General features: G+C 44.3%; 1 protein-coding gene across 2 annotated transcripts in view; it reads right to left on the bottom strand.

Annotated features, from left to right (window-relative positions):
* SMAP1 (small ArfGAP 1) overlaps positions 1-8,284 on the bottom strand; it is a 1,420,305-nt gene extending 1,412,021 nt beyond the window's left edge. The window contains exon 1 of one of the 2 annotated variants that reach the window (XM_069606218.1): positions 7,976-8,284. In XM_069606218.1, the coding sequence (XP_069462319.1) occupies positions 7,976-8,093 (118 nt within the window). In that variant the 5' untranslated portion in view covers positions 8,094-8,284. The remainder of the gene's footprint in view (positions 1-7,975) is intronic. The other variant, XM_069606219.1, reaches the window with a different exon arrangement.
* Between the last annotated feature and the right edge of the window lie 4,018 nt (positions 8,285-12,302).

Raw genomic sequence — 12,302 nt, 5'->3', positions numbered from 1 at the left:
TGGAACTGGTGCATGAGGGCATAGGGTCACAAACTGGAGATTACACCAGGCACTTTGGTGGTGTGCAATGGACATGATGGTAGATAGAAAGGTTAAGGGATGTCAGGAGTGTATGAATGCTGACAAAGGTAAGGTGTGTAAAGAGCCCCCACTTTGACTAGTTACTATACGTACTGGGACAACCATGGATCAAGGTGACAGCTGATGTGATAGGACCCATACAAGGCTTAGAGTGGTGAACCAGATTTATATTTGTCCTGCTGGACTATAATTCTAATTGGGTAGAGTGGAAGTCAGTGAGTGAGGCCACCACGGAAGAAATGATCACGTTTTTGGAAGATATTTTCTTTAGAAAAGATTTCCCTCAGCACATTTTGATGGACAATTGCGTCCAGTTTACGTCGGGAAGGATGCAGACATTATTAAAGAAGTTTGCATCAGACATTTTAGAATAGCTTTGTATCACCCACAAGCCAATGGCCTCGTGAAAAGGATAAACAGAAATGTAAAGGATGGCATTCAACTTGCATTAAGAGCAGGTATACCACAGAGAGAGGCAGTGAGGTAGATGATATGGAGCTATTGCACCATGCCACATTCCTTGACAACTGTGCTGCTGTTTGTCTCCTTCAAGGGAAGGTCTTCGGCTCCAGACTGTGTCCTGCGTGGGATGGTGTAGCAGCATCCATCAGCAAAACTTGTGTATGAGCCCAAACTCCTGTATGAAACAAAGCTTAATGTCGCTTATGAAAAGAATCTTCCATCCATTCTGATCATTCTAGACCTCTCTGCAGCACAGGATATGGATGATATTTTATTTGGATAGACTTCACTGCAATCTGGGCATTAACAGGTCAGTCCTGGGCTGCCTTCTCAGTGAATACACTACTTCAATTGGGATTGGGGATTTCCGATCCAACCCCTTCAACTTAAAGTTTGGAGTCCCAAAAGGATTCACGTTCTCCCCCTGGTATTGTCACTGCTATAGTCAGTCATTAGCTTCACTCTGTATTATTTCAGCTCCTTGCCATTGGTACTCAAATAGCTTTAAATCTAAGAAAATGCAGTCTCAAGGAAACATTCCTAATTGCCTCATGGCAGCGCACAATTGGATGACAATTATCAACCTTATACCTCAATTCTAGCAAAATTGAGATTGTGTGTTTTACTTCTGAAGCACCGTCTGTTCTCCTGTGGAAATGGCCAGTCTCCCTGGGACTATGCTGCCACCATACCAGGACAGAGAAAAATGTAGGCATATTTGATGAATCTAGGTCTTTTAACCACCCCCCGGACTGCGACTGGAATAATGGAAAATGAAAGCCCATTTTCAAAAACATATGTTTATAAAAAATCTGCCCATCTCTCAAAACAGCACACAAAGTGGATTTAACAAGATCCTTAGCACTGTCCAATTAGACTAACGTAACAGTGCAGTGATTTGAAATTGCTGGGAGCTATTTAGCTCCTGCTTCTAACCTCGGAGAGCTTGGTTAGCTTGAAACCAACAGCTACCACAAGCTACTTCTGGCTCACCAGGCCAACTGGTGCATTACAAATATGTATATCTGTAAGGCACATATATATGACATTAACATTCTCAAATGCTCAAAGATAAAGAGGAACTGGGGCACATTTAAACATAATGGCTCATACATAATGTGCAAGAAGAGATCCCGTTTGGTTTGCCTTTCCTGTAGAAGTTGATTTGCAGTGCGCTGTGTACTCGCTCCTGGTTCCTTAGCGGTAGCTCCTGGCTAATGCCTTACACTTAGGAGCTGGTTTTAGCTCGAGCTCATTTAATCTTAATTTCCAACCCTGCAGTGTCTACTGCATCCCACTCAATTTTGTTTTTCTTTCTTTTCCCCCCACTCAAATTCTTAAGTTTGACTCACCCGGACCTCTCCAACAAAACGTCAGCAATATATCTCGACTCAGCCTGCCAACCAACTCAGCAGAAACCTTAGATCTACAGAGGAGAAACTTCTCCTCCCTCCCAAATGGAGGAGATTCCAGCATGTGAAGGAACACTGGGATCCTAGCTAACTGCTCTTACACGTGATTATCCTTTGCCCAACTTTAGAGGCTACCTCCACACCCTTTCCATTTCCCCCATGACCCTATATAAACTCTTATGTAGGAGCCCTAGGAGTTGTAACCAAGATGGATCTAGCTATGCCTTGACCGATTTACAACTCTACTAGCATTTGCCAGTCTTTTGCAACCATTGTATTTTTTTACCAACACTTAAATGCTGTATAAGGCCAAGTGATTAAGATGGTAAGCCGCAAAAGTTATTTTGGGCTGTATGTGTGCACCTGTCCACTCCCTCTAACCCCCTTGTATTTTTACTTCTGTGTTTTTTCAGGAATCTGTGGCTTTGTGTAGCTCACAACTTTTAGCTTGCTGTACCCCCTTCTTCCTTGGGCTCCCCTAGTCTTTATCCCCAAGCAGGCCCCTCCCCCATCCTCCTCTCTTGCCCCAGATGAGATTTTAGAAGACTTGCATTTTGCACTTTATAAAACACGAGCAAAATAAAAGAAATGGTGGTGCCAAAACGCCATATACAAGCCAAAATTAATTGTGGCACAAAAACACTACTTCAAAGCCACAACTAATTGTGGAGCTAAGGTGCCACCTAGGCAGCAAACCAAACAAACATGATCGCTAACACACAATTTATGAGCCAAGATTAATTGTGGTGGAAAAGCATCACCTACAAGACAACACTAGTTTTGGCCCTAAAGTACCATCTTTAAGCCAAAACTACTGGTGGTGTTTAAGAGCCACCCATGAACCAGTTCTAATACTGGAGCAAAAGCACCATCTTTACACGTACCCTCACTATGAACCAAATGTGGCAGGCAAGCAACACAACTGAGCCAAAAGTAAGAAGCAGAGATATGTGTTCTGCCTTCAGCTCACCATCCCTCCCTGTTCAATCTGTATCAATGCTTTTGCCTCTCTGTGTGGCGCCTAAAACTGAGAATGCTATGAATGCAGGTCAGTAATTAATTATGAGCAGCAAAACCACATTCCAATCATATACAACAACTGCAAAGGCGTGAAACAATCCCCAGCTTTGGTAACCTCTAAAAGACGTAAAACCTAACATAAAAATCGGGAGCTAGCGGTTTGAAATAAACTTCAGTGAACTTGAAACAACTCTCATTGTACCCTGGGCTTGGATCTATGTAAGAGAAGTACTGTAAAAACTTTAGAAACCTGTCATGATATCGAGTTAAGATCATCGAAATGACAAGATATTACTTTGGAAATAAAAAGCTGCGGTGCAACCACATTTCCTCTTCCTCCCAAACTCACTTACAAAAAAGTATTTTGATCTCAACGCAAAAAGCTGTTCGTATGCAAAATTATCTCTAGAGAATCAAGTGATCGCAAATGGAGGTCTTATGCTGCTGTCAGTTTGTGCAATTGGCCTTCCCAAAAAATGATGAACAGGATCACGCCTTTCACATGCAAAATGTCTCGGCTACAAAGTGCTGATGTTTTAAAAGTGTTCATAAATCAGAAAACGAGCGTTTGAACCTTAAATTGCAAATTCTATTTTCTAATTATTTTTGTCATTTAGTTATTCTTGCTATACGAGTTTAATCCAAAATGCAGTTCTTTCTTTTACTTTTTTTTTAACTATTAAGTCTCTCAATATAAATTGTTTTTTCAACCGATATTGGCATTTTTATATTGTTTCTTTGAGGCGAGTTTAATCTAAAATGTAGGTTACTATTTGTTACTTTTAAAAAAAGATATAAAACCACCCAAAGTTAATTGTTTTTTCACTGTTTTAAGTGTGTAGTTTACCAAATTGCCATCATTCGCTCAATGTGGTTACAGAAATACATTAAAAGCTTGATTATCTGACACTAATTCAGACCCAACACGGCCATTTAATCCAATACAGAGCCGGATCAGAAAAAGTCAAAATAACAAATCTCCCTGGCCTTCTGCTCGGTTTACTGCCACTCTTCATCAGGACGTTCATTTTTCTTACACCTGTATTTTGTTATCCAGCATTTCCTGAACCAGAAAAGTTAAGAAAAAGCCTATTTGTTATTTTAGTAACTCTTTCTAATTTTTACCAGTAATGTCAGTAAATAACAAGCAAATACTACCAAAGCAACTAAGTTAGTGTGCAGGCATCTGCACCTTGGAGCCACATGTAGACGGCTCACAAGGAGGAGATCTGCCTGGGTTTCACTGTATCAAGAAGGCCTTAATGATAAAAGATCACCTTTCCATTTTCATTAATTACTCAAAGAAAAAATAGTTAACAACAAAACCATCCGTTTTAAAAACACAGATCTAATTTTACTTAATTAAAAATGTTCCAGTGGAGAACAGGAAGTACTTTTTAGTCCCTAAAATGTAAATTTAAATCATAAATTCCAAAAGTAGTTCTTGCTTTGAAATCTTACCTAAAGCTTTGCAAGTAATGTTCACGAATCTAGATAAGCGCCGTCAACATAACCACAGAGGTACTACTAACATTTAAGGCAAGCCCTGTGGTATTAACATAAATTGATTGTTTAATTACACAATAAGGCTTTTCATACGAATGACGACGGAGAGGATCTCATAGGCATAAACTCAGTCGCAGATAGTACAAATATTCCAGAGGATGGAAATAGTATTTACAACTTGCATGTTGGAGTGAGATAAGTCTCAGGACAACTGAACTTAAGAGCAGGATACCCTAGTGGTTAACTAATCTCTTGATGAAATACATACATTGTAATCCAACTATTCATCAAACATCCCAAAACACGAACCAATGCGATACATCTAAACAATAGAGAGAACTCATTGCAATTGGCTAGTTTATGAAATCGTAATGCAGCAGTCTTCATAATTAATTCAACATGTTTACAAAAGGTTATGTTGTCAATATCCCTTTTGACTAAAGCACACACACACACACAACAGTACAACTAAAACACCACCACTTCAGCTAGACAAAGCTGTGGGTCGTAAGTAGCACACTTTTTTAAATGAAGATAGCATAGGCCCAGACCAAAATTAAACATGCATTGTGTGAGTCAACTAAAAAAAGAATATGTATACAATGGTCAAATGTACATCCATAAGAAGGGATTGAGGATGAAAACAAGTCAATGTCAGAGGTTAGGATTGATTCAAAGCCTTCCACCCATCAGTCTTCAGTTTTGCTAATGTCACCTCAATTGGGACAGGTATACCCAGATGTAGGTCATGAGCCTGCTGTGCATAGAGACCCAAGCTACAGCTCACTGATTATGCCCAATAAGGCTGAAACATGTCCGTTGTGTACAGTCTTGTGCAGAGGAGGTGCAGCCAATTAGGTTGGCTGAACTGCCTCTTGTGGGGTGGGACCAACACCCTGATTTGCATATGGGCAGTACCATTCTGTAATGGCACCCCAGAGTGAGCAATGATGACTGGAAGGCTGCACATAGCAATCAATGCCAGAGATTGTAATTGATTCAAAACCTTCCAGCCTTTAACCTTTAGTTTTGCTGAAAACAGGTCAATGCACGGGAATGAAGAAAATAACCCCTGTGACTAAACCAATCAAGGCCTGTGAACCCCATCAAAAACTGGAAGAAGTGACATCATGTCAGGAGTGCTAGGAGGGAGGGATGCTGGCTCTGAGGTACAGGAGCAAGGGATGCAGAGGTCCAGGTACTGGAGGGAGTAGTGCAGAGCCTTTGCTCCCAGCACACTGAGCTTCTGGTTTGAGGGATGTTGAACCACTAGCTGCAGATCAGGAATGTGGAGCCTCCGGTACCAGATGGAGGAATGCTGAGCTGCATGTCTGAAATGGTTTTTTGCCCTAGTCCTGGAACGAGAGATATTGAGCCTTAATGCTGTAGGATAAGAATGTGTACTGTGAATGTATTTCTTGCTAATTCAGTGGTCAGCCAACTGCTTAGTGTCGGACGAATTTCTTTGATTTTGCTCTGCAAACATTTCTCTCCAGACGTAAAGCCACGTCCGGCATGAAATATTTGCATTTTAATGACTAAATTACAGTGAATTGAAACAGGGTTAACTCGAATGAGGCATGCGAAACCCCTTTTTAGATTTCACCAATGTAGTTACGCTCCCAGACATTTTGCGTATAGATACTACTTAGTGGTGCTTTCCAAATCATTGCTGCTGTCACTTCCTTTAGTGCTACTGTCACAGTCCCTCTGGTGTCATTGACAGTAAAAGGCTATGAAATGTAGGGCGAGCTGCTGTGAGAAACATATGTTTGGAAAAAGAAAGTGTACTGGCCCTCTTAAGATGCTTTTGTGGCAGAGAAATCTAGGCAGATGGCCTTCAGAAAATTAAAATTAGATAAGATAAATTAATTGGTTTGCTACATTGTTGTTCATGTTGCTGTATATATATATATATATATATATATATATATATATATATATATATATATATATATATAGATATTACTTTTAAGTACTAGGTATGCCACGTTATTTAAATTGTAATGGTGTAATAATTTCGGGGAGGGATTGCAGTAAGAAAGCGAGTCCTATTTTCGTGTTTCAGAAACTGCCCAGCCATCCCATTCCTCTGGTACTGCTGTCACACCCAGTGCTGATGTCACTAGACTCTGGTAAAGCTGTAATAATCCCCATTGGATACTGTTATCCAGTGCTTTAAGTGGGCTGGGGCCTGCCGGGGCCGGGCCCCGGCAGTCTCCAGAAAGTGGGGCTGAGCCGGGGCCCAGCCGGGGCCCCCCATCCCACACAACATTGGCGGGATGCATTATCCCGCCGCGGCCGCAGCCGCGACGGGAGATGCACCCGTCATTATGTCGGCCAAGCTGACAGAAGTGCCAGGCAGCCACAGCAACGCTGAAGCTGGCGGCACTTCTGTCAGTTAGTGTAACTCCCTCTGATGACCCCTCATCAGGGTCATCAGAGGAAGTTACTGTCCCTTTGTTTTCCCTCCCCAGGTCACTGACCCCCGCGGGCTCTGTGATCTAATATGCAAATTAGATCACGGAGCCCGCGGGTTCGCAGAGGGTGAAAGACGCCTCGGGCTCAGTGATCTATGTGCTCTGAGCAGATAGATCACAGAGCCCGAGGTGCCTTTCTCCGTCGGCAAAGCTTTATAAAAGATGCCTTGAACTGTTTACGTTTCAAGCCATCTTTTATAAAGGTAGAAATATTTCTATGTTTATAAAAGACGGCTTGAAACGTGCACAATTCAGGCATCTTTTATAAAGCTTTGTCGATGGACAAAGCCACCTTGCGGTTTGTTTTGTCCGTCATCAACGCTTTATAAAATATGCCTTGAATTGTTTACCTGTCAAGCCATCTTTTAGAAACATAGAAACATGTTACAAATATCTATGTTTATAAAAGGTGGCTTGAAAAATACACAAACCATAGTAAGGTAAGCACACAAGTGTGCGTAACTTACTATGGTTTGTGCACTTTTCAAGCCACCTTTTATAAACATAGAAATATGTAACATTGCTATGTTTATAAAATATGGCTTGAAAAGTACACACACCATAGTAGTACGCATACAAACATATAAATGCTCACATACATTTATATATTTGTTTGCGCACCTTACTATGATTTGTGCACTTTTAGGCCACGCCCACAATGAAAGCCACGCCCCCAAACGAGGGCCCCCCCTCAATTTCTTACCCCACTTAAAGCACTGCTGTTATCACAAATCTCCTCGTACTCTTACCACTGCAACTCTGGCGATGCTGTCATTATTCGCTTCTTGTGCTAACACGAAACATATCAGGTTCTGCTGTCACACACTAACCATGGTAGGTTTTGCTGTTACTACAGCATGTGGTACTCTCACTGCCTTCCTGGTACTGCTGTCACACACCCATTTGGTCACTTCACATCTTATGGTACCATTCCCCTCTAAAGCGGCTGTCCCTCCTTCTCTGGGACTGCTGCCACTCCTTCACCGGGGCTGCAATCTCTCCCCCCATTCTCACCTTTGGCCTCGCAGTCCGCGCAGTACTTATTGTCCTCTTCCCTCAGCATGCGAGACAGGATAGCCTGGTGCTGCTCGTTTAGCTTTAAAGCCTTTTCTCGCTCTGAGCGGGTGGCCATTTGTACGGATCCGCGGCAAGGATAGGGGACGATGTTCTGCCGCTGATGCCTCCTGTCACTTGCCTGAATCCCAGCAAGGTAGTGACTAGTTCCCACTAGAGGAGCGGCCCTTGCAACGTGTCCACGTCACATGATTTACACTTCCGTCTCCATGCAACAGACGTCATGTTTTGTTCCAGGCAGTCTGCACCCTTGCATGCTGCTCATGCGACTTGGTAAATAGCAAGAAGACAGAAGCGTGTGCATTCGGGCATTCCTCCTCGACTAGGAGGGGCGGGGCCAGGCTCACGCAAACATTCACAGGCGGGTTTCAGTACTTCAGAATGATGTTTTTGTGGGTTGGAACCTGTCATGGCAGTTTCTAGCCAACTTGATGCCCAGGGCGAAACAATAGAATGCGGACCCCTTGCCTCCCCTTCCCCCGCCCCACCCCACGGACTGGCACACCTCACTACCAAACTACACCTCTGTGTTTCGTGATAAAACCACTCCTCAATATCAATAAATCATTGCTATATAAATGAAGCTGGTTTCATTTCATTGTAATTCAGTTACTTTACGAAGAAATACAATGTGAAAACACAGGTGTTGGTGCCTGACTGTTGGATTCTGCTTTCCAGCCGAGGCGCAGGTGGGAAACAGGATGACTAGGCCCCACTGCACAGTTCCAGCGGGAGCAATGAGGACACGTACACCACCCGTGTTGCTGTCTCGCCCGGAACTGCCTTCCCTGAGCGGGGACGGGGCTTTTATTATTTACGCCTTACGTCACTGCGTTGCGGGACATAAGGCGGATATAACATTCCTCCTTTATTTCAACCAAACATTAACAAAACCATGCGGCATAGGGTAAGTGTCCCTTAACGTAAGTTCGGTAGTCTCTCAGGCTGTTCTTCTACCACTCATAGTCTCTGAGCCTGGCTGGGGGCCGGTGCGCAGTTCTTAGCTCATATCGTCCACCCCTGGGTGCTATCCCCTGATTTCCCTCGGGTTGCTCACCTTCATAGTTTGGCTAACCCAGCTCTGGTTCACTCGGCAATTCTTCCACTCTGTCATTTCGCCTTCCTTGTGATTACTCTTCTCTCCCCTTAGCTGGTCATCTTCTTCATGTTGCGGTGTACCATCCATCCATAGATCTTTTAGGACTGTTTTGAACCAAGACGCGTTTCCTGTGACTTGTCTCTGTCCCCTCCTGGCTGTTACCATGGTCCGGTGCCTTTGGGTTATCGTCTATGGGAGGCAGTCGTATTGTGTGTCTAGTTTGGATTTGGATGGGTTTCTCACCATCACCACCTGGTTGCCTACTCGGTGGTGGGATTTCTTGGCGTTCCTCTTGTTGCTTATGCGCTCGTTAGCCACAGTCCTTCTTAGCTCGGTGTGTGCCCTGTCGTACGTGTCCTTGCTCCTGCTCGGGTGATGGGGAATGGATGAGTTGATGATAGTTGCGAACATCATGTCCGCCGGCGGCATTCCCGTTGTGCTGTGTGGTGTTACCCTGTAGTTCCTCAGGAATCTGTAGAGGGCCACTCTTCAGGGCGCTTGAGTTTGCGCACGACAGGCGCAGGACTTTGTTTATTGTTTGCATGAAGCGTTCCACGTCGCCGTTGGCCTGCGGCCATCTTGGCATAATGTGGTGGTACTGAATGTTGAGTTCGGTTAGGTACTGCATGAACTCCTCTCCTTGGAATGGTGGACCATTGTCGCTCCGAATCCGCCTTGGGAGGCCGTGAGTGGCGAACATTTTCTCCATCGCGGGTATGACCACCTCCGCTGCCGTGGAGGTCACGATTTCGACTTCTGGGTACCTGCAGTGATCGTCGATTGCCACCAATAGGTATATGCCTTCTTGTATCTTACAGAAGTGTATGCTGATGGCGTCCCACCTTAAGGATCCTCGCTCTGCTGATAGTATGGGCTCGGGATTGGGCGGCGCCCCCGTTATTTGGCATGGGAGACATGTGTTGATCAGTTGCTCCACTTTCCCATCGATCTGTGGCAACCAGACGGAGTGTCTGATCCGGGCCTTGGTTCTTACTATTCCTTGGTGACCCTCATGTGCCAATGCCACGACTCTGTCCTGCATGCTCGTGGGGATGACGATACGGGTCCCTCTTAGAATGAGCCCTTCTTCTGTAATCGATAGGTCTTGTCTCACTGCGAAGATGCCAGTTAGGAACTCCTTTGCTTTAGCCGTTCGATTGTGGATGTTTCGTAGAAAAGACTTCCATTCCCCCGAGATGATCGTGTCTTTGACTAGGTCACAGGACGTGTCGGCTGTACTCTTTCATAATGCATCTATTTGAGTGGGAAAGGAGACTAATAGCAGCAATGAGTGTTCCTGCCTGTTTGGCTTTAAATCACAGAGCATTTAAGGAAAAAAAACAGGAAAATAACAGTGATACATTTGATAAACAATTCTGTGATAAAAGGGTTGTATGTGTGAATTTCTAAATATGTAACAGATTCATGGCTTGGTGCTCACATCACTCACCCTAACATTAAAATGTTTGTAACCATGAAACATACATACTCATTCGGACAGCTTACGTTTTTGGATGTGAGTATAAAATGGCTGCAACATAAGCCACTGAAATGGGGTACAAGGCTCTTTTGCTTCTTGTTTCTGTAGAATTTTAGACGAGGAAGGGCTGGGTCTCAGTCTGAGCAGCCCAGCCCCCAATACAGAAACATCTTTAGGGAATTATAGGAAACCCTCAGTGGTCGATGTGTACGAAAAGAAGTAGTGGAACTATGTTCCCTAGTGACATGCCCCCACTCTCCACAAACCACATTGCCACGCCCCCTCCCACGCACAATACAAACCCCCAAACACATGGGCCTGCTATTTAACAGAACGTTCTGTGCAGTGACCTGAAAGTGCAAGTTTCAACGTCTTCCTACACTTTCATTTAAAAACGAAACCATTCCAGAACTGTTTCTTTTTAAAATAAAAGTATAGGAACAGTAAAACTTAATTAAAAAAAGTAGAGGAGCAGCGCTCACGGGCGTCATTTGGGGATAGCCAGGGGTAGCAGTTGCTACCCCTGGCTTGGCTGCCCCACTGCTACCCCTAGACATATCCGTGTGACCCCTGGGCCACTGGACAAAGAAGCAGTGCCAAGAGCAGATATCTGTGTTGCATCTGAATAAGGTGGCTGAAAATGCAGCTAAATGTGCCACAGCTTTTTACACCTGGAATCTAGACCTCGTTAGCTGGAGAAATAATAGGGATGCAGGAAAAACCATGAAGCCTCCATCACTAACAGGTTGGCTGTCCGTTAGTGAAGAATGCTCGAATGGTTGGGTTCAGAGGCGGGGCTGTCTGTGCAGGTCATACCCAGTGCTGTAGCAACAGCATATGGGGGCTAGGTCTAGCTGCTGGGAATGGGTAAGAGCAGCCTGCAGTACTCAGTGACAGCACAGCACGTACACACAAATCTCGTCAGTGTTTCTCGCCTGCTTTGCAGATCCAGTGAGCCACTGAACCTGTGATGAGGGGTGTGCCCCAGTGGCTTCTGCCGCCAATCCTGTCTGGGCACTGTGTGACCTGACTGTTAAGATGGATTTCTGGACTCTGACCTGGTGGGCAGAGGTTCAGGAGGCCAGACTAGTTTCTTGGAACAGGGTAACCTCTGGACAAGCCAGACCAATCAAGGTAGCTTGGCAGCGGTCAAGACTAGGTCTCAGGAGGGGTGAGGGTGACTGAAAGACCTCAATGAGCACACAGAGTAAAGGACACTTACAAATCACTCCCAGTGAGGTGTAGATATATTAAACATACAAATACATTGATTTCAAGGCCTTTGAGTTTCAACACAGAAACCAAATCACAGTAATACTATTAAGCCAACACAATCCTATCTAAATACATATATACAAGACCATTTGGGTCTAAAGGGTTAATGCACAAAATGGGTCCACAACCTAAAAGGGGAAGGAAACAGGCAGTGCAAATAGTCTTTAGTCCCTTCTGCATCCAACACACTCCTAACTAAGAGGCAGTCCAATCCCTATGAAGAGTGGAGCCTAATGCTCAAATGTACGCAGTAGTTCAATTGGGCAAAAACGGGGTCTCTTCAAGGGTCTGTAGCAACTCAGGAAGGTGGGTGAGGCGATGAAGAATAGGTTCCCACTATTCAAGGAGGGTCTCCACTTGAGGGCAGAGTCGATTCCAAGAGTTGGGAATAGTTTGCACTAGCAGTGGAAAGG

This window comes from Ambystoma mexicanum, chromosome 4p (genome assembly GCF_040938575.1).
Source record: "Ambystoma mexicanum isolate Mex_15411 chromosome 4p, UKY_AmexF1_1, whole genome shotgun sequence".
Lineage (NCBI taxonomy): Eukaryota > Metazoa > Chordata > Amphibia > Caudata > Ambystomatidae > Ambystoma > Ambystoma mexicanum.
This window is presented reverse-complemented; position numbering and strand designations above follow the sequence as displayed.